Source organism: Macrobrachium rosenbergii, chromosome 13, assembly GCF_040412425.1.
Source record: "Macrobrachium rosenbergii isolate ZJJX-2024 chromosome 13, ASM4041242v1, whole genome shotgun sequence".
Classification (NCBI taxonomy): Eukaryota; Metazoa; Arthropoda; class Malacostraca; order Decapoda; family Palaemonidae; genus Macrobrachium; species Macrobrachium rosenbergii.
In genome coordinates, this window is record NC_089753.1 from 50916929 (window position 1) to 50941928 (window position 25000).

General features: G+C 34.5%; 1 protein-coding gene across 6 annotated transcripts in view; it reads right to left on the reverse strand.

Moving 5' to 3' along the window:
- LOC136845301 (uncharacterized) overlaps nucleotides 1–25000 on the reverse strand; it is a 567827-nt gene that overhangs the window by 269803 nt on the left and 273024 nt on the right. For all 6 annotated transcript variants that reach the window (XR_010855139.1, XR_010855137.1, XR_010855138.1 and 3 more), the window contains one exon: nucleotides 21688–22183. Coding sequence is in view for 3 of the 6 variants with exons in the window: in XM_067115499.1 (XP_066971600.1) it covers nucleotides 21688–22134 (447 nt within the window). In the remaining 3 variants the exon portion in view is untranslated. The remainder of the gene's footprint in view (nucleotides 1–21687; nucleotides 22184–25000) is intronic.

Sequence of the window (25000 nt, forward strand, 5' to 3'; positions counted from 1 at the left end):
ATGCTTTTGGATGAGTCAGCTTCAATATGGGTGGGATTTGGGAGAGAGGGTGAGCTTTCGGAAAGTGTGGGAGGGCGACACCAACCCCTAATTAGGAGATAAAGGGAAGTGGTATAGAAAGTTCAGTGTGAGGGACGGTTTTGTGGCAATGGTAACCTTTTTTTTCCCGTTTTATTTAATTTAATAACTTTATTTTTACAAATATAAATATGTATACTATATATACATAGATATATAAATTATATATAAATAATATATATATATATGTATATATATATATATACATATATATATATATATATATGTATATATATATATATATATATATATATATATATATATATATATATATATATATATATATATATATATATATATATATATATAGCGAATCCCACGCTTATACACTGAAGTCACGTGCATCTACTGTGATTTTTAAGCATATATATATATAAATATATATACATGAAATTTTTATCACACTGTGATTTATATACAATCATGAGGCTACAAATGTCGTTTAATATCCAATTCACGCTACTTCGGGAATATCCCCGATGGGAATTATCACCGAAGGGAAATTAGAAGTGATAAATGGATCGGTACCGCCGGGTCTCGATCCCTCGACACAGTACCTTCCAACGACTCCAGTCTATGGTCTAACCACTGAGCGGTACCGATCCATTTATCACTTATAATTCCCCTTCGGTGATAATTCCCCATCGGGGATATTCCCGAAGTAGCGTGAATTGGATATTTAACGGCATTTGTAGCTTCATGATTATATATACACATATATATATATATATATATATAATATATATATATATATATATATATATATATATATATATATATATATATATATATATATATATATATATATATATATATATATATATATATATATATATATATATATAAATCGTTTCTCTTAATAGAGGTATCTCAAATATTACTTAATCAAGGAAGAATTTGCTTCTTTCCTTTGATAGACTGAAAACTGATGAACTTCCCGAACCCCTTTATGAGAGAGAGAGAGAGAGAGAGAGAGAGAGAGAGAGAGAGAGAGAGAGAGAGAGAGAGAGAGAGAGAGAAGGGATTCACGCTGTACTAAACTTCCTGCCGTTATTGAGTTCAGAGCAACAGGGGGCATATTCATACTCTGAACGGAGAAAAGAGCTTATGTTATCAGAATGTAAGACTCATCACTAAAACATTTTTTATCATTATTAATTTATTTTTACTAAAACGGTTGTTTGTTCAATGGCGATAGTCAGGGTTTTTTGTGTATTTATTGTTGAAGGTATTCAGTTATAAAATCGAAATTCTTATCAACTGAAAAGTTTTTCTCCGGGCGAGGTATTTGTCACAAAAGCGCTGCTTTCAATATTATTATTATTATTATTATTATTATTATTATTATTATTATTATTATTATTATCTTTATTATTATTATTATTATTATTATTATTATTAGTGTGCGGAATTATTATTATTATTAAAATATTAAAGTTGTTGGATTCAGGTTCTATTTTTTTACCGTCGACAGCTATCATCAGCTCGTTGGTCATTATTATTATTATTAGGGTTGGTTTCCTTAATATTGTCGTCATTATTATTATTATTATTATTATTATTATTATTATTATTATTATTATTACTGCTAGCGAATGAGCAAATTATTATTAATATTACTATTATTCATCCCCAGCACTACAACGCTGCTCGCACTAGACGAGTTAACATCGATTATTATTATTATGCCCCGGGCAAAAACAAAGACACCGATCAAGACCCAATAAATACCAAAGCAAAAAAAAAACCAGCTGGTCGAAACATGTCAGAAAACCATCCAGACGAACGCGATTGGAAAAATATTCCGCACACTATCCTTTTCCAAAAACAATTTACTGAGAACCTGGAAAGCCATAAGGAAGACAGAAAAGCTATATGCCATCCTTTTATTATTATTATTATTATTATAATTATCAGCTATTATTATTATTATTAAATGGATGAATTATTATTACTATTATTATTACTGTTGGCCTTATTAATATTATTATTATTGTTGTTATTGCTGCTGTTGCTAGTATTATTATTATAATAAAAAAACAAAGACAATGAAAATACAAATAAAAAAACCAGCCTTCAGAAAACCACTGAGGAGAAAAATAAAAACAAGGAGGAGGAGGAGGAGGAAATGGAGGAGGAGGGGAGGAGGAGGAGGAGGAGGGTAAATGGAGGAGGAGGAGGAGGAGGAGGAGCTGGAAGGAGGGGGAAGGGGGAGGGTGGTGGTATCCGGATTGAATTTTTCCCAATGTCGGCCGGAAAGAATTCCGATTGCGGACTTTCTGAAATTTGATAATACTTCAGAAAAAAATCGATTTTTTTCTATACTTGAAAATACTCACAATTTTTTTTGTATTTAAGAATAAACTCGAATTTATTTTATACTCAAAATGAAACCTAATTTTCCATTGTACTTTTTTTTATTATACTTAATAATAGGTTGGAATTTTATTACACTTAAGATTAGACTCAATTTTTCTATACTTAAGAATAAATTTGATTTTCAAATACTTGAAAATAACCTGGAATTTTTTTATACTTAAAAACAAACTCGAATTTTTTTATACTTACGCCACTTAAACATCTTTCATTATGCCCAAAATTACTTTAGCAATACAAGCATCAAAATCTTAACTTGCAAACATGCCTTGTTAAAATCCCTCATAATGTTAGTAATGTTAAATGCTTATTGTCTGTCGTCACTTCGGGACCTTATCCAACACTGCTACTCGAGGCTGAAAAATGAGCTAAACATCTGTCATAATTTGCTTACCTAAATTACTATAGAGTAAAAAAAAAATTCCCCTTTAACGTGACTGATATTCAAATTACACTGCGAAAAATTTCTAAGACACAGAATGGAGAAAGGGAAAATTATTAGAAAAAATGTCCGGAGAAAAACCATCAAGATCCATTAAACGCAAGAAATGGCGAAAACAAGCCCCTTCCACAATAATTATTATAACTTATTTAAAACAAAGTCTGTATGACCTTCGCATATTGGAAATGAAGAAGGTCATGGTTAAGGTCACAAAGTCACAAAATTTACTGCCACCTGATGGGGCTTCAAAGGTGGAGTATGCATACTAAATATATCAGTCAAAGATATGGGCAAGGTAAAAATCGTGCCCAAATTTACGAAACTTGGAACCATGATTTCAGCTTTTAACAAAGTCATTACGTAATTGACAAAAAAAAAAGGTATGTTTAACTGAAAAACTGATGGACAAACATATGAACAATAAGACGGTCGATCTTCTTTCTTGCTAATCTACCAATGTTGGTCTACCTTTGTACCAAGTTTGGCTGAAATCTTTTCAGTCATGCATAAGGAGCTACGATGACAAAGGTAAGCGTGGCAGTCTCACACTGCCCGGTCGACAAATGTTGGTAAAGACTGAAAATCTCCTGGAAAGAGAGGATGTGGAGGAGACAAAGTAAAGACGGAAAAATGAAAGAGGGAGTGGAGGAGGCCTTACAATCCAGGAAGAGAGAGAGAGAGAGAGAGAGAGAGAGAGAGAGAGAGAGAGAGAGGAGTTAAATGGCAGCATGTGTAAGTAGAGTTGAAACGCTGTTGATGAGTCTTTCCTGCTGGTATTTGGAACAGCTTATGTTGCTGAAGTTATCGAATTCATCTCTGATTTAGCAATGGAAAGTTGAATGTAACACACACACACACTCATATATATATATATATATATATATATATATATATATATATATATATATATATATATTATTGTGTATATGTGTGTGAAATCAGAGAGAGAGAGAGAGAGAGAGAGAGAGAAATAGGTCCCTCTCAGCCCTACAAGTGACATTTCATTAAAGAAACTCATCACAGGTAATTGACTGGAAATGCCTATTATATCCAAAGGGACGCGTGTGAGGACACGGCATAGTCGTCAGTCCAGATTGAATGTGATCGACCGACTCCACCCTAGAATGGAAGAAGAAGAGCAAGAAGGAGAAGGAGGAGGAGAAGAAGAAGGAGAGGAAGGAGAAGAGGAGGAGAAGAAGAAGAAGAAGGAAAAGTAAAAAAAAGACAAGAAGAAGAAGAAGAAGAAGGAGAGGGAAACGAAGAAGACGAAGAAGAGGAAGTAGAAGAAGAAAGCGAAGAAGAAGCAGAAGAAGAAAAGAATCTCTATTCAATTTGCAATGAAAGAAGAGCTATAAATGAGGTAGATGCTATACTGAAACAAGAAATGGGTTGATGTCTGATGATACTTTATATAAAATACTAAAAAGAAATAAAAATATAAATTCAGATACGACAACTTCTGAAATCCCAGCCCACTTGACTTCCTCTCCACTATAGCGAGTTAGAGGACACCCATCCCCCAACCATCAACCTCTCAAAACAATCCAAAGTTTACTCAAGAGCTACTGTGTAAATCTCGCTGGATTTAAGCATGATGAATGGACGCCATGAATCCGGGATAACAAAAATATTTATGACCCCCTCCCCCCCAACTCTCTCTCTCTCTCTCTCTCTCTCTCTCTCTCTCTCTCTCTCGATGCTGTTATGTGGCTACAAAGGCTCGGAAACGCCGGGTGGAAATGCAAGTCTTCCGCCTTCAGGAAATGTTTCAGAGGAGGAAACTGAAATAAAAAAATAAAAATAAAAAACTATGTAGTTGATGTAACTGAAATTCCGCTTTTAGGAAGTAAGCTCCTTCTTGGTCTCAAAATTATTTCTTTTACTAATGTACTTATTATAATGTTATATACAATTATCATATAACATTAAGTAGAGACAACAAGTCCCGACTACAGAGACTTTCAGTACCGTCCCCAGAAGCTCGGACCTAGGTACCTTCATACTTCATACTTATACACAGAGGGGAAAGGTGGGGAGGGGGGAGCAGGCCCCGTGCTGGACGACGGCTAGTGAAAGTGATGGAGTGGAAAGATACCAGAATTATTTTTGTTTATGTTTTTGTAAATTTAGAAGCAGAATCTTCAAGTAAACTTATTATTGTTATTCAGAAGATGACCCTATTCATATGGAAGAAGCCCACCAAAGGGGCCACTGACTTGAAATTCAAGCTTCCAAAGGATATTACGGTGTTCATTAGGAAGAAGTAAGAGGAGGTAAGGGGAAATGCAGCGAAGAGAGATCTCGCTTATTAAAAAAGAAAGAATTAATAAATTAATTAATTAACAGTATCGCCAGGAAATGATGTCTACAGACATACAATCACTTGATGAGTGTTACAATAAGCACAAAGAACATACAACTGACACAAAGTCTAAAACAAGCAAGTTATCCGGAGCTTGCTTGCTTGCATGTACCTGAAACTATTAATACCAGAATAGGGAGAATAACCCACGTAATGTGCGCGAAAGAAACACGGCAAGTCTGACTTCAGGTACGACAGAAACAGTGGCAGTAGTTGGGTTGTTAATTACAGATGACACGAACATGTTTAGAAGTTTGGGTGCGTGCTGATAATTCGTCTAATGCAATAATTGTGTCGAGATGATAAGAGTCCTAGTTATAGGTTTTACACACGTATTGGTAACGCCAACGGCAGAATTAGCAAGGAAAAAACCCTGTTATATACATTCGAGGCTTCGATAATTTCAGAATCCGGTTCTTTAAATATATTGTACATATGACTTACTTGTGATATTTAAAAAAGTTCATGGTCTTGTACTTGCATTGTACAGAAAGTTTCCCTAAAATCTGGGAAAAAATATCCTGTACATTCACGCTTTGGATTTGGCAAAAAAAAAAAAAAAAAAAAAAAAAAAAAAAAAAAACGCTGACAACGCTGGCAAAGCCAATTGGGTGACAGAAGGCATAGCCTAATCAGCTAATTAGAGGTTCTATACCGAGTCTTAACTGAGGTTATGAAAATGGAAGCCCACCAATTTCGGAATTACTGAGAAAAATGATCAAGAATTCTTTACTAAATAATATTCCTTACATAGCATTAACTATTATAATCTTCCCTTCACTATCATTAAGATTTTATTAGTAATAATTTTATTCGCAAAATTAATCATCACTGTCTTAATGAATGGGCCTTTAAACATATAAAATAATACGTCTAAAGGTTTTCATAATTTTTCTACTGTTCAAGAGAGGAAATTAATCTTTGAAATTTAAGTTCATTACCGTTAATGACTTTGAGTGTTTAATTCATTAACGTGATTAATGCGTATACCATGTCATGCGACACCTTCAAAATACTTCTAACAAAACCACCTACAGAGAATTTGGCTCTCTCTCTCTCTCTCTCTCTCTAATTCCCCCAAAAACAAACAACCTGGCCAGCCGAGAGAGTCTAATAGATAGTCTGTCGTGATATTTCTGAAAACAAAGAGGCTAAGATTTATCGCATTTGGGGAAACGGTAGTCTCTCTCTCTCTCTCTCTCTCTCTCTCTCTATTGTGAAGTACATGCAGCCTGTAATAACAGATAACGATATTTGGCAATATTGTAATTATACGCCAAGAATCACATTACATATATATATGTGTGTGTATAATATGTATATATATATATATATATATATATATATATATATATATATATATATATATATATATATATATATATATGTGTGTGTGTGTGTGTGTGTACATATATGTACATATATGTACATATATATAAATACATATATACATATCTCAGAATATACAAACATGACAACTTCCAAACAAGACATATCAACTCTCCCTATTCCTTCCTTTCTCGACAGAGGAAAAAAAACACACACACACCAGGATTCCCGTAGCAATTCTATTCAGCCGGCTCTGTAGGATAGGCTATAGGATAATCCCTCTAAGGACCATAAAAGTCAAAGGAAGTCAAAAGACATCACTACGCTTCCTATCTCTTTCAAGGCCAATCTTTCTGATATCATCCATAGATGTCACAGAAATGGTTACACTTCAAAGGTTACTTAAATCGTCCCTCCGGAGGTTATAAGTAGATTTGATATTGGAAATTCATTATTAAACGTTTATGTTACAGAGGGAATTTGAATAGAGTGGTCTTTCGTTGATCCCGAGGTTCTATGAAGACATACAGAGAATACACTGTCATCTAGACACCTGAGGGATTATTGCTTTCTCTCTCTCTATCATCTATCTTTATATTTATATGCACACACACATGTCCACTGTAGTCCTGGGTTCTTGTCCTTCGCTGGTTCGAGCCCACGGGACGACGAACTTATTATCAACTAAAAATTCCCCTTCGGTAACATATATGAAAATATATTATTTCCGAGGTAGAGTGAATTGGATATTAAAGGAAGTTTGTAGCTTACTGACTGTATATGAATCACGGTGATGTGATAAAAGTCATACATATATACATGTATACATACATATATATATATATATATATATATATATATATATATATATATATATATATATATATATACATATACATGTATACACACACATATATATATGTATATATATATATATATATATACATATATATATAATATATATATATATATATATATATATATATATATATATATATATATATATATATATACATAAATTTATGTATATACACATACAACTGGGATATTAAACTTCGTATAAGAAACGGTCATTTTACCCCATTTAGACGAAACGACAAAACCCATACTTAAAAAAATTACAACTATTTACATTACTGACATCTCGTGCCTCAATGCGACCAACTGTACCTAACACCTGTTTCCTAAGGATTGTTGCAGTCTACAAATACTGAATAATTTTTTTTTTTTTTTAAAAAGCTGTTTTATCTACGACCAAATGTCCAATACGATCAAAGCTTTATTTCCTTTTATTTTTTTTTATAAAATAACTTGTTTTTATCCAAGACCATGTACCCAACACGATCAAAACTTTTTTCCTTTTATTTTTAAAGAAAGTTGTTTTATCTGCGACCAAAAACCCAATACGATCAAAGCTTTTTTTTTCGTTTTCTTATTTTTAAAGAAAGTTGTTTTATCTACGACCTTGTACCCAATACGATCAGAGCTTTTTTTTTATTTTTAAAGAAAGTTGTTTTATCTACGACCATGTACCCAATACGATCAGAGTTTTTTTTTTTAAGAAAGTTGTTCAATCTACGACCATGTACCCAATACGATCAGAGTTTTTTTTTAAGAAAGTTGTTCTATCTACGGCCACGTACCCAACACGATCAGAGCTTTTTTTTTTGAAGAAAGTTGTTTTATCTACGACAACGTAGCCAATACGATCAGAGCTTTATTTTATTTTTAAAGAAAGTTGTTTTATCTACGACAACGTACCCAATACGATCAGAGCTTTTTTTATTTTTAAAGAAAGTTGTTTTATCTACGACCACGTACCCAAGAACGATGTAAGTTTTTTCCTTCAATTCTTAAAAAAAGAAAGCTGTTTTATCTGCGACCAAATACCAAATGCGATCGGAAGTTTTTTTTTTTTATTTCCAAAGAAAGTTGTTTTATCTAAGACCACGTACCCAATGCGATTAAAGCTTTTTTCCTTTTTTTTATTTTCAGGAAAGAAAATTGTTTTTATCTACGACCGCGCACCCAAGAACGACCAGGGAAAATTACATGTCAGTGACCTGTTAAGTTTCACTGTTCGTCAGAGACCTAGATTCTCCCAAGCTGCAGACAGCCATAACGTAGATTGCCCCAGCTTAAACTGAGCAATCAGTCTCCTCCAGTGGTGGTCAGCTTAGGTCACAGGAAGATCGGCCTCGATTTATCAGGAACTCCGGATGACAGCAGCATTGATTTTCTCTCCCCCCCCGGCCCCCAACCCCCCAAAAGGGAGCTTTTGGGAATTAGCTAGAAGTAGGGCATTCAAAGGGATTGAGGAATTTCTGCAAATTGGTGTTAGAGATTGAGTGTTTGTGAATCTTCGTGAATTCGGTGTCTATTTCGATGAGGGGGAATTTGTTGGTTGGTGGTTTAAAATAATTTTCCAGGTGCATGAAAACTTTCTCTTCAGTTTGTGAGTAATTATAAGATGGATTTAGTGTTGAGTTTCTTCAGAAAGTTTTTATTAGAAAAAGTTAAAGAAGGTAATAATTTCAGGTAAAACCCAGTTAAGATGATCTTACGTATATATATATATATATATATATATATATATATATATATATATATATATATATATATATATATATATATATATGTAAAGGCTCATGAAGGTGACCTTTGAAAAGTTGGGTCAGCTATTCGCAGGGTCCATTTTCACTACACGCAGCAGATAGGAAACTGCTGAAGCAACTCGCATACCACAAGGGTCGAAGAAACCACCTTGGTGACAAGACACGGGCTGGCAAATGCGTTTTCAGCAAAGAACGTTCTAGAAGCTGAACCAGTTACAAAATCCGGTTTTTGAAGGATGCTTCTTAATAATGTATGGTGTGTACGTGTATTTCGTGACGCCTCGAAGTACAGAGGCGTGTCTTGCCGAACTTTGACCTCGAATGATGTCATACAAAGGTACGTTCGTTCGTGCGTTACATAATGAATATAATGGGAGGAACCGTTGTTCGAATTGGACTTGTGAGATCCGATTCATGTGTGTCTGAAGATGTGAGTGATTTTTCACATGGAGACTGTCCCAGAGGACTTGTGGAGTGAGTAAGAATTCATATACGTTTTTAGACTTTGTTTTTCAGAACTGTGAACACATGGTGTCTCCTGTGACAGTGAAATGTGTGTTTCTGCAATTTTTTACATTTTATGATTTTTAATGTGACGTTTCTTCTTTCACAGGTATTTCTGTTCCACTCCATTCCTATTCCTTTTTCCTCTCTCCCTCCTACAAGGATGAGAGTGGTATGACATTTGAGATGACCTGTTTTAATTGATTGACCTGTTCATGTTTTGACAGATGAGTTATTTTCTGTAATTGGGGGTTTGTGATTTTGGAACCTTATTTCCTTAGAAGATTTTCTGATAGTTATGTGAAACATTGGATTTCATTCTTCGTAATTTTTAAGAAGTTATTTTTCGTTGATTTTGTCAATAAAGGGTTTTAGTTTTGTACTTAGTATCTCATTCCAGTAGTCCTTAGATTTTGGTTAGGGAAAGATGTAACTTATGATATCGGCTCACGTTACACAATGTCTCGGGATAAGCGAGATCAAACCTCTGTTCATAAAACAGAGACTTAAATCAAGTATAGGCTCAGAAATGGCTGTTACATATATATATATATATATATATATATATATATATATATATATATATATATATATATATATATATATATATATATATATATATTATATATATATATATATATTAATCTATATATCTATCTATCAATCTGAATATATATATTAATTTATATATATAATTTTCAATCTATATGTATGTATATTTTACATATATAATTTATATATATATATATATATATATATATATATATATATATATATATATATATATATATATATATATATATATAATATATAATCGTTGTTTATGTCGATCCAAATCATTCTTTATTGTTATTCAGTTATTTGATGAAAAATCATAATAATTCAAATTCGTGATGAAATGAAAACATATTTCTAAAAAATCGCCCTCCAAGAAAAAATAGAAACTAAGAAAATTTAGCCGGCCAGCGAAGAGGACTCTGCTTTTTGCGAACACATGATGATGAATTTTCAGAGGAACCAACCAGGACAACGCCGACGTAGGAGACACAAGAAGGACCAAGTAGCTCGGAGATCAATCCTGATTCTTCTTCTTCCCAGCTTGTTCCCATTTTTATATGGGGTCGCTGTGATGCCTTCTTTTGAAGGACTTTGATTTGGCTTTAGGGTAGACTTTGTAGTTCCGATCGGCTGCCCTGCCTGACATCGCTTAGACCCCGGTATTGTGTACATGTATTGTACCAGTTCACCAGTGCTCTTTCTCCCCAGCAGCGAGGAGTCGTTACGCGGTGAGGTCGACAGTCGAGACGTGTGAGGTGTCTGTTATGTTTTTAGATGTTGGAGTGGCTTTGTTTGTGAGTGTAATAGTCTGTAACACCCATTTGCTTTTAAGCAAACCTATCCGTTGATTACATACATAATCCTGGGGTGTCTACACGGATAGCAAAGTGTCCACCTCTCTGACTGGTCGGCTGTGGATTTGAACCCGCGCCACAGACCTCTAAGAAGTCTGAGGATGCTGCCTTAACCAACTCGGCCATCGAGGCTCTATCAATCCTGATTATGGTGATGGAATCTTCCCCGTGTCACAGAGGTGCAGCGATCGGTGGAGCTGGCAGCAAGTACTCGATACCTATTTCACAAGTCCCCCTGTGGCAACCTCTGGCGCGGGGGTTACAACTCGGAAGTTCAATGCCTGCAAAACATGCTGACTGGCTTTTCCCATTTGGAGCTCAGGCATCGAGGAACACTGTCAGGATTCGCTGCATTTCTCCTGAATGTTATGTGGAAAGCTTTCTACCTACAGGCAAGGAGTGATTACTCTTCGTCAAGGAATATCTGTTTTCTACGTAAATGCTGAGACGCAATAGGATTTTGGCTAGCTAACAGAGAAGAGAATGGGGAAGGGTCCACCCATAGTAAAAATAAACCCCCACTTTCATAACGCTCTGTTGGCGAGAATGCCCCTGGGATGAGATCAGTTATGATCGGCAAAGGCCACAAATCTCTTCTATCTATCTATCTATATATATATTTGGTGTGTGTATGTATGTCTATATATATATATATATATATATATATATATATATATATATATATATATATATATATATATATATATATATATATATATATATATATATATCATGGGTTTTGTTCTAATCCTATATACTGATTATCAAAACGAAGTGCATTTGTAAAATATATACAGAGATATTAAATATATATTTATATGTTCATACTTCTGTGGACTTGATTCAAGTCCAGAGAAGGATGGACGAAAGAGAGTTTAAGCTTTTCATACTTCTGTGGACTTGAAATCCAGAGAAGGATACAAATACATATAAAAAATTTTTTAACATATCGCTTTGCTAATCAAGTATATTGTGGGTGCATCTCTCCACAACTGAGAGCCCAAATACGATTCTATATATATATATATATATATATATATATATATATATATATATATATATATATATATATATATATATAAATATGGGGTAATGTGTTTGATTTTAGAATTACTGTGTATATTCAGTCATAGTGTGATGAAACAAAGAGATGCTTCAAAGTGGAACTAGGACGATCGCACAGTTGCAAAATCATTGCAGTCAGCAGATAGTTCGATTGCTTCAGCTGTTTTGGCTCGATGAACACACAATATTGTCGCTGATATGTGAGGCAACCGACCGAGTTGGTATGCAAGTATGTAAGTTCGTTCGTTAGAAAAATGGAGATTGTGTCTAAATTGTGCCCAAAAGTTAGCGAGAGCGATATCGTCCAGACGTGGCTTTGTGTGTTTCCAATTTCTTAGAAACCGGCAGTTAAGATAAATCCAGACTTCTCTTTTTTCTGTGTGGACTGTGAACTTGTGAATTTACCATATCCAAGACACTTATGAATTTGTGGGGAGAATTGGACATAGCCATTTATGTCACTTTAATATTCTGTTTTATTGTGTTCTGGTTTGACATTTTTTAACCATGCATTTTAGACTTTCATTATTATATCACATGCTTGTATACTGTATTTGTGGGAGATTACTATTTGTTTGATTTTCAACAGATGTCTGTGGGGTTGCTGTGGTGATAGAGAAAGGACACTGCAATATTTTGCAGTTTAGTGGTTATTTCACTGTGGTTGACTTTAAGACTAGACGTATAATGTCTAAGATGGAGTGTGTGGGAGTTTTGAGTGTAAAGGCTTTTTAGCCAGAGTAAGATTAAATCTTGAATTAGACTATTTTTGACTTGATAATTCATTTATTATGCATTTTAATCTTTTCTTTGTTAATTCATTACTTGTTGGGTTTGTTTGATAATAAATCTATTTATGTAGGAAAGATTGTGTTTCCTTAGAGTATCCATTTTGAGGATAATGTTAGAGAGAGAGAGAGAGAGAGAGAGAGAGAGAGAGAGAGTTGAATGCTGGGGTTGAATGCTGGAGTTAGAGAGAGAGGGAGAGAGGTGCGGGTACCCCGTTTTCTGAAGTTAGGCATGCAAAACACGTTACGTAGCATTTCGAAAGGAACATTTGAATCTGTAGGTGTAACATATATATATATATATATATATATATATATATATATATATATATATATATATATATATATATATATATATATATATATATTACGATTTTTATTAAATAACCGAAGAATTATTTGTATTTCGATATATATATATTTATATAATATATATATATATATATATATATATATATATATATATATATATATATATATATATATATATATATATATATATAAACACACACATATATATACTGTATATCTATATAGTATATGAAATGGATGGTTATTATCACGTTAATAATTTTAAGAAATTTATGACAATTGTTGACAAGTTACAAAAGAACAGTGCGTGTGAATATTGATGTATTTTACTGTCACTTATCACATAGAGTAACACGATCCAAGGGATTGAACTAAGAAAATCCCCACGATTACAGTCTCGATTATAAAGCATAAGGCCGAAAAATACAAAATAAAAACAGATCATTGTTTTGGATGCCAGAAAATGTATCATGTCTCCTTTCTGCAGTTTCTATGTGCTCTTCAGAATCACAACTGACGGCTTAATATTTACTGTCATGCCAGTTCCAGTCTTCCCCGGCCGAAAAAACTTATACACTGAATTGAGAAAGGTGTTTTCTAATGCCCGTCCTACGCCCCGATATTAAGAGAATGGTAACCGCCCCTGCAGTGTAAAAAAATATATATATATCTAAACATCACTGAATATTTGAAACAGACCTAAGGCCAAGCGCTGAGACCTGTGGGGTCACTCAGCGCTGAAGGGAAAATTGATATTAAAAGGTTATAAAGATGTAACAGGAGGAAAACCTCGCAGCTGTACTATGAATCAATTGATAGGAGAGGGTTGAGGAAAGTAAGATGGAAGAAAGAATATGAAGGAATGGAAGGAGTTGCAGCTGGGGGCCGAAGGGACGCTGCAAAGACCCTTACGTAATGCCTACAATGTTCCGCGCGTGAGGTACACTGACGGCACTACCCCCTTACGGAGTTTATTTGGTAATAAACTGAAGATTGGCATATATATTTTTAAATTTACTGAAATTCAGTGGGAAAAACTTGTATTTTTCTTATCAAAAGATATAATGACAATCTACAGGTTGTAATTCTAGCGTAAGAAATATATCTCAGTAAAATGTTTATTGTCTATGCTTTACTTATCGTTACTCAAAAAAGAAATGGCCCACATTTTTTTTATTGGGCTAGTGGTCCCTGACCCGAAACGAGTTGAAGGACCACTGATTGATTGATTGATTGACCAATTGATGATGATGATGATGATAATTCAATTAATGAAACCTATTCATATGGAACAAGCCCATAGGGGCCACTGACTTGAAAAATTCAAGCTTCCAAAGAAAATAGTGCTTATTAGGACCAAGTAAGAGGAAGTAAATGGAAGTACAGAAAGAATAGATCCCATTTACTAAAAAAGAAAAAAAAAGAATAAATAGGTAAATAGATAAAAATATATTAAAACGTTCCAACTGCACGATTGATGGCTACTAAAACTAGCGTTGCAACACCTACGTTACTGAGGCTGTAATAAAACATGAAACTAAACAGATAAATATTTAAGTTTAAAAGGAGCTTCATGTAAAAAATATAAATAATATATATATTATATATAATCATATCTGCAAATACACATACAATAAACATACATGCTCACATACTGTATATCGACATGGCCTCAATTTTGTTGAGAAGGCTAGCCTCTCTAACAAAGATACATAGCTCTCTAAATTACAATCCTCCCAGATAATCGCTGCAAGGACAAAATGTTCATCTCTGTCACGTCCCCAAGAGAGGAAGCTAGTAGTCCATGGCTTAAAACGAGTTGAGAACCACTGGAGTAGTAGCAGTATTAGTAGTAGTAGTAGTAGTAGTTGCTAGGGTCAAGTCGTTGGAAGTACCCCTCCTTGTACAACAGAGCTTCAACACGCAAGAGAGAGAGAGAGAGAGAGAGAGAGAGAGAGAGAGAGAGAGAGAGAGAGAGAGAGAGAGAGAGAGAGAGAGAGAAGGGGAGGTAATTATTCATTAGAGCCCCTGTTGGCTAACCTCTATTTAAGGAAACTTTGCAAACTCCTGTCATGTTGTTTGTTAACTGCTGGCGTTGTAATCAATATTTCACGTGGGATTATCAGAGGATCTCTTTACAATCTTGTATTTTAATCATTTATTTACATTTTCATCCGTTCATTTATTAATTTGTCGATATTTTTTTTTGTTTTCTGATAGCTCATCTCTTCTTTCTTTATTTTTAATGACAGTCTGTTAATTCTTTCAAATGAACACCAAATTTTTTGAAAGCTTGAATTTCAAATGAATGGCCCCCGTGGGTTTGTCTTCTGAATAACAATAATAATAATAATAATAATAATAATAATAATAATAATAATAATAATAATAATAATAATAAAGTATATGGCATTGGTACAAATTACATGTCAGAAACGTACATTATCCTCTCTCGGTTCTTGTTTGTAAGGCTAATCTTTATCGAGAGAGAGAGAGAGACAGAGAGAGAGAGAGAGAGAGAGAGAGAGAGAGAGAGAGAGAGAGAGAGAGAGAGAGAGAGCACAGAAGTGTTTGCATGCGTGAAAGCAATCTAGAAGCAGCTGTCTCCAGCGTATCATTAAACGTCATTAACAAGCACGCAATTTAAAACAAAGATTGACATAAAAAACTCATTTAACACAAGTCTCGATAAATAAATATCAAGTAATTAAGAAATTACAGAAAAGCGCGATACATACTCAGGTGTATTTAGAGGTACTGGATCACTAGGAACGCGTGAGGTGCTCTGAGCGTTAGTTACTGAGAATAAACGACTTTGAAAGCTAGGGTAAGGTAACATATAACAGTGACAAATAAAGGTGACAAAAGTGACATATAAAAAAATAAAATGACAAATAAAATGACAAATAAAGTGACACATGAGAAATAAAATTGAAAAATAAAGATGACAAATAAAATTGACAAATAAAAGTGAAAAATAAAGGTGACGAATAACAGTGAAAAATGAAGGTGACGAATAAAAGTGACAAATAAAGGTGACGAATAAAAGTGACGAATAAAAGAGACAAACTTACACTTGACAAACACACAAGGAATATGTTACGTGTGTAGATTCATCAACGAGCATTACAGAAAAGACAACAAAGCGTGTACCCCGACGAGAGCGCAGTTGCACACTGAGAACAAACAACCATTCTTACATTGAAAAAGAGATGTTTACATGAAGGTGGAAAAGACATGTCTGATCTGTCAAAGAGATGTTCATGTAACGTTATACATACATACATACATACAAACATACATGCACCCACATATACACACATAATATATACATGGGGTTATCGGAGGATCACTTTACAATTCTTGTATTCTAATGATTTATTTCCATTTTTATCTATTAATTTCTTTATATATATATATATATATATATATATATATAGTATATATAAATTATATATACATTTATATAACAGATATATATGTATATGTATGTATAATTTATATACATTATATATAACACCAAGTCAACCTTTTTACGAAAATATATAAATATATTTTCGTCATTCTTTCGGGCCTACAAAAGGTAACCCTTGTCTGAAGTAGAAAAATAAACATCAAAGGAAACCAAACCTTTTAAATAATTTTTATCGTGGTGTTCATTAGACTTTTCCGTGAGGGTTGGAGCACGCAAGAGTATACTCAGTATCAGAGAGAGAGAGAGAGAGAGAGAGAGAGAGAGAGAGAGAGAGAGAGAGAGAGAGAGAGAGAGAGAGAACCTCTCTACCTGCGTGCCTTTATGGAGAGAGAGACAGAGAGACAGGAAGACTGCACCTCAGTGCATTATTCTTCAACCATTCTTCAGAAAGCCTGGTAAACAAATGAACAAGGTTTCTATCTACCAAATGCGACGGCATATAAGAAATCCTTTGCAAATCCCACACGGTCTCCTGCACAATCCTTTAATACCAATTCCAGTCAAAACACAAAATTAATAGACCTCCATCGAGGCGATTCGAAGTGGTGCTAAAAATTTCCATTTAAAAAAATCTCCATTTACAATTTCCATAAACACCCACGAGCTGTCAGCTGCAATAACTGGGTCGTGCGTAAACCGAGGAGAATAGTTCACAGGCCAATTGGGAAGAACAAAGAGAGTACCAAACACGACAGCTGCATCAGAGTGGGCGTTAAAATACGTCATCAATTCTAACAATGCGAGGATTCTCACGCTGCATAAATATGGAATATTCTAATGACTGCAGGGGCTCATAATAAGATCGTGTTGACAATGAGGACTGTCAAACGACAGGTGTAAGGTGACAGAAGAACACTGCGATAATAAACACAGGTGTGAAAGACATAAGTGGATTAATATATAATAATAAATATAAGTAATAATTTATGAGACGTATAAGGTCTGATAAGGAAAACATGCATACATCAATTGTTATAGAAGCGTTTTGCTTATCAGCCCTTATACATCTTATAATTCATTTATCATTATTTATTAATTCATTATTATTTATAAATCATCATCATTATCTTCATCATCGTCTCCATCTCAGCGTGACGCAAAGGGCCTGTGAAATTCAGCCACTCCTGTGCTTTGTCTTCCATAAATCTCCACTTATCCACAACCTACTTTCTCACAGCTGTCATCCAAGTATGGCTGGGTCTTCCAACTCTTCTGGTGGCTACAGAAGCCCAGCTGACATTATGAAATATTTTCCTGGGGTTGTGTTGCACAAAATACACAGAAAGTGGAAGAGGCTTCAGAGGTAATTGATTCACCAACACGACAACCTTTCCAACATCACGAAATATTTTCCACAAAAAGTGGAAGAAGCATTAAAGATAATCAATCAACTTGAAAGACAACCTCTCACATAACAGAGTGAAAATGCATGAAAATAAGTAGAAAATGAACCGAAGTTTCTTCGGCGCAATCGAGTTTTCAGTACAGCGTATAATCAAGGCCACAGAAAATAGATCTATCTTTCTGTGGTCTCGGTATAATGCTGTGAGCCGCGGCCCATGAAATTTTAACCACGGCAAGGTGGTGGCCTGACCCATATCGGTGCCAGATGCAAGTTTATGGCTAACTTTAGCCTTAAATAAAATTTAAAAAAAAACTACCAAGGCTAGAGGGCTGCAATTTGGTATGTTTGATGATTGAAGGGTGGATGATCAACATACCAATTTGCAGCCCTTTACCCTCAGTAGTTTTTAAGATCTGAGGGCGGACAGAAAAAGTGCGAACAGAAAAAGCGGACGGACAGACAAAGCCGGCACAATAGTTTTCTTTTCAGAAAACTAAAAAGGGATTTGGGCCTATCAACGTGCTGGTCGGACCACATAAGACCAGGATAATGAAAGAGAAATGCATAAAGTCATTATAAGGATTCTCAAGCCTCCGATTACGGTCATCTTTGGAAATATTGCTATCCAGGTAAATAAACGTAAGTGTTTCAGTGTTACATACATCAAGGGATCTGAAACCCAATTAAAGGCCATGGAACCAGGCTCTGGCACATTCCAGGTTCCAGAACTTTGGTTCGATCACTAAGCAGAAAAAAGCAGTTGAATTTAATACCTGAGATAACACAGCAATCACAATCAGCTGTACAGGTATTCCAATTCAATTAAGCAAAAATATAAACTAATGGCTAGGATTAATATAATATAATATAATCTGGTAGCTTAGTTATGCTCTTCTTCAATCCACTTCTTTCAAGGAAACTGAAGAAAAATAGAAAATACACGATTATTCTTCCTTCTCTTTAACTAATCAAGAAAGATTCTATGTGTCCTCTGTTCATTCCTTTTCATGAAACGAAAGAAAAATAAAAAATACACAAATATTCTTCCTTCTTTTTACTAAATCAGGGAAGATTCTCGCCTACGCAGTGTGACATGTCAGTAGACCTATTTCAAAAGGGAGTTCTGGCAGTCACAGAAAATGCTTAGCAAGATCTACAAGACCCTTGCCCAATAATTTGCACGAGTCCTTGTCATCCTCCTGACGCAGGGTTTCAGTATTCCAGATCTCGCCGTCATTGAAATTCATAGAGTTTAAAGAACCTCTCTCTCTCTCTCACAGGCCATCTTCAAAGAAAGGCTTTGCATATTTTTTTGTCAACGCCAGCTTTTGACAGTCGCTTTAAATAATCTTCTTCTACGTCTCTTTTTGATTTTTCAGTCATGATCTTTAAATAACTCTCTCTCTCTCTCTCTCTCTCTCTATTTTAATCCTCTCTTTCTATTACCTTCAGTAGCCCCATTTTAAATAAAATATCTCTCTTTTTTCATTTTATGGTTCGTTTTTTAACTGACACTCATTTTTCTTACACAGCTCTCACTCTCTCTCTCTCACACACACACACACGCACACAGACACACACCTTCTGTAGCAAGACAGGCTCTTGTCTGCCCACATCTTAAACGTGACCAGAATAAGTTAACAGACCGGCCATGGAAACAAAGCTGTCTCATTTAAAATGAACAAATAAAATAGAAAAATTATAGACAATGAAAAATACATAATTCAGACTTGACCCTTGATCTATAAATGTGTGACCTAAGTATGCATTCCGGCTTCATTAGTGCAGTGTGCATGTCAAATGTAAGTCTTCTGTCTCGTATAGTTCAAAAGGTGGGGGCGCTTAAAAATAACTCTGACCTTAGCGGACAGCCAGGTCGATTTCTGGAGGCATCTGGACTGTGTATTGGGGATACTATAACTAATTTACCGATACAGTAAAAGATGCAGTCAACAGATATTTATAAATAAAGATGGGAAGCGTAACTTTGGTAATAACAAAATTTCTACCATGAAGTCCTTAAGCGTTCTAAACAGATACAGCGCTGCAAAGGGTACGCAAGAATAATGAAAGAATTGGTAATACTATCTGGAAGAAATACAGTAAAAGAAGAACAAGCAAGAACTCGTAAAAACAAGAAAATGTACGATAAAATCACAACCCGTTTTATATCAAGGGGTCACCACCATCAAACATTCAATTTGTGGGTTTGTCTTGAGGCCCACAAATGACAGGCGATGAATACACACACACACACGAACATCTTGCAAGCCAATGGCAACCTGTTTTCTGTCTTACGGGTAAAGGTTACTGAATGCATCCTTTGTGGGTTTGACCTTGGTTTAAAAAAAAATTATTTTCAACATTTTCTGTAATAATACGCTTGAGCCTTACTATTACCTTATGTCTTGAAAAGGCAGTATAGAAAAACACAACAAATAAAACGTAATAATAGGGACTATGCAACAGCTTCTATTCACTTCAGTGGTACAAATTAGTAGTGTGCTGAGCGTGAGTTCAAAGTTGTTTTATCTGACTAATTCAAAATTAATAAAATTAAACTGAAAAAGAATTGAACGGACATTTGTTGGTAATTTATAGATTTTAAAAGTTAACTTAGAATAATGAATTACTTTTCACTTAAAAGTTCATTTCAAGTTGCATATCAAATTAACTTACATCTACACCTAAAGTGTTAATGTAAGCTGTTGCTTTAACTTACAAACAAGATTTTATATTCAATTAAAAATTCCATTCAATGTTCATTAATACGTGCCACGCATTATTCACTTTCAACTACGATTCAGCGATCACTTAAAAGCAAGAATAAATTATCATAAAATTAATATACCGGAAAATACAAGTATAAGTCTGACTAGATTTAACTTCAATAAATGTTAATGCAAACTTCAACACAGTACCTCTCTCTCTCTCTTTCTCTCACTCTCTCAGCTTCAGCTTACATGCGACCAAATGAAATATTCACAGTCTCTACACCCTGTGGTGAGAGATTTCACTCAGATCTAGAGAAAGATACTCGGAGATACAATAAGACGAATCTACAGGTAGAAGAAGGAATATATTCCAAATGGTACACACACACACACACACACACACACACACACACACACACACACACACACACACACACATACATACATACATATATATATATATATATATATATATATATATATATATATATATATATAGATATAATATATATTTATAGACATATATATACACATATATAATATATATTTATAGAATATATATATATATATATATATATATAAATATATACAAAAATGTGTATATATATATATATATATATATATATATACATATATATATATATATATATATATATATATATATATATATATATATATATATATATATATATATATATATATATATATATATATATATTATCCCTCTGTATCTATGGGCAGACATGGCCTTCGAACAGCTAAACAATATAAAGAACAAATCAATAAGACCTAATTATTGGGAGCATATCACCATAAGAGCAGAGAGAGAGAGAGAAGAGAGAGAGAGAGAGAGACGAGACTCTGACTTACCGGCTGCAGATCCTCGTAAAGGGATGGATCGTTGACTTCGGGTTTCTCGTAGAATTGGTGGAGGTAGTTCCTGACGCCGAAGAAGGGGCACAGAGGCGTCGGGGATTCTAGGTTCTTCTTCGCCTTCTTTGCCTCGTCGCCCTCTGCGGCGGAGGCGTGGGAGGCACCGCCCCCTGCTCCTCCCTCCGAAGGCTGCTGCTGGTCTTCATCGAGGCTCCTCTCGTTGGACTCAGGCACGAGCGAGAGTCTTGGCTTCGAGTCCAAATGGAGCCTCGAGGGCGTCCGAGGTGGAGCGTTAGTCCGCGAAGACGAGGACGAAGACGACGAACCCCCTTCTGGCTTGGCGGTGTCTCCCGGTGGGGTAGTCCCTCCTCCCACGCCCGTCGTCGTCCTGCCGTGTCGTACCAAGGGCTCGGTCTCGGCAGGTTCTGTGTCGGTATCATCCATTACGGCGGCGGGCCCAGGCGAGGCCTACCCCAACCACCAGCTGCCCTGCCTGCGACGACAAAGAAGATATTACGATCAATAATGGGGTCGTTTGTCACGAGGGGTCTCTGGAAGACAAAGGATATTTTTAATGAGAAGAAAATAGCTCTCCAATGCAGTACTTATATAACTGCTCTCTGATGCAGTACTTATAAAACTGCTCTCTAATGCAGTATTTTCCACAAGAGAATAGAAAGTAGCCAGTAATGTCTTGGAAGAATGGGGAAAGGTCCTAAAAACCATTTTCTTGTGCAAAAGACAATGATACAGTGATACTAAAATATAAAACTGTTCTCTAATGCAGTACTTATAAAACTGCTCTCTATTTCAGTACTTAGAAAATTGCTCTCAGTCAGTACTTAGAAAACTGCTCTCTAATGCAGTACCTATAAAACTGCTCTCTAATGCAGTACTTATAAAATTGCTCTCTAATGCAGTACTTATAAACTTACTCTATCACAGTACTTATAAAACTGCTCTCTAATGCAGTACTTATAAAACTACCTCTAATGCAGCACTCATAAAACTGCTCTCTAATGCAGTACTATAAAATTTCTCTCTAATGCAGTACTTATAAAATTGATCTCTGATGCAGTACTTATAAAACTGCTTTCCAATTCAGTGCTTACAAAATTGCTCTCTAATGTAGTACTTATAAAATTGCTCTTTGATCCAGTACATATAAAATTGCTCTCTAATCCAGTACTTATAAAATTGCTTTCTAATGCATTACTTATAACATTTCTATCTAATGCAGTACTTATCAAATTGCCCTCTAATGCAGTACTTGTAAAATTTTTTTTTAATGCAGTACCAGTAAAACTGCTCTCTAATGAACTATGTATAAAATTGCTCTCTAAGCCAGTACTTGTAAAATTGCCCTGTAATGCAGTACTTATACAATTACTCTCTAATGCAGTACTTATAAAATTGCTCTATAATGCAGCACTTATAAAAATACTCTTTAATGCAGTACTTATAAAATTGCTCTCTAATGCAGTACTTATAAAATTGCTCTCTAATGGAATACTTATAAAACTGTTCTCTAATGCAGTACTTTTAAAATTTCTCTCCAATGCAGTACTCATAAAATTGCTCTCTAATACATTACTTATACAATTGCTCTCTATTGCAGTACTTATAAAATTGCTCTCTAGTGCAGTACTTATAAAATTGCTTTCTAAAGCAGTACTCAGAGAATTGCTCTCAAATGCGGTACTTTTCTCAGGAGACTATAAATTAGCAAATAATGTCTTGGAAGAAAGGAGAAAGGTCTTAAGATCCATTTTCTTGTGACATAAGACAATGATACTAAAATATAAAGTAATGTTTCTAGACTCTAGAGGAATGAATAGTTTCATGTGAAAGATGAAAATGGGTCTCAGGAGATGAAATTACCTGATAATAAAGTCTGTTTTTACAATGAAAAATGACCATGTAATGAATTTAAGCTCTTGCAATAAAGCTAAATAATCCTACAAAAAGATATATTATCGATATTATACATAAATAAAAGTTTATGTTAACGAATGTAATTCAGAATAAAAATGTTTACATCTTTTCCCTGTTGTAAAATATTCATATTATAATCAGAATTTACTGCACGGGTGAAAATCCTCAGACCGATATTTTACTTAAATGAAAGTTTATGTTATCGAATGTAATTTGAATCTAAATATTTATAGTTATTCCCTAATGAAAAATATTTGTATTATAAACAGCATTTTCCTAGATGGAAGCGAAATTCCTTAAAATATTTCAAGCGTCTCCCATTTTCCACAAAAAATATATACATATACATTGCCCACCAAAAAAGAATTAAAAAATTGCAATTCTTGATATCCGAAACAGTCCCGAATCTGAAGGTATATCTCGAATTGAAACCACAGTCCCATGCAGCCTGAATTTTGAAGGAACCCAACCACGCGAAAAGCAGAACAGCTGATAGTTTAAATCTTCGATAAGCGTCACTGTGAAGCTCTTGCGAGATTCGACAGGTGGGAAAATGAATTCATGAAGGATATAGGTCTATATTTTTACCCAATCACGCCTCTCTCGTTCTGTCAAAGAACCTTATCTGAACCTTTTCGTTACGAAGCCAGAAAAGCTCACTATAACAAATTATGTTCATATGTCAATATATTTTCGCATCCTTTTATTATGAAGCCACAAAAACTCACGATAATGAATTAATTAATGCTTATGTTTTGACAATATATAATGAATAAATGTTTATGTGTCAATATATTTTCGCATCTTTTCATTATGAAGCCACGAAAACTCACGATAATGAATTAATATGTTTTGACAATATATAATGAATTAATGTTTATGTGTTAATATATTTTCGCTTCCTTTTATTATGAAGCCAGAAAAAATCACGATAATGAATTAATTAATGCTCATGTTTTGACAGCATATAAAACCATGGGTTTGGCATGATTAACCTGTCAAAATGTGAAAAAAGCTATAGATACTGATTACTTCTTTACACCCAGAATAACTGGTACCAGTAATTTTTGATTGACTACCTCCTGAGTGTCACCTAAATATAATTACTTCCTTCTGATTCCAGGATTTTTCTATAGACATACGAAGACTCGAAGGCTGTTATCAGCAGAGGCAATGTGCATTACCTTGGAACAATACTGCTTCACATATTATACAGAGCCTTAGGTTTTATTTAGTGTATCCTATCAAGGAAACCACATTTTATATTATATAATGGTATATATATATTTCAGACAGGGCACAGATCACTTAAAGCCTCCTGTCTCTCTCTCTCTCTCTCTCTCTCTCTCTCTCTCTCTCTCTCTCTCTCTCTCTC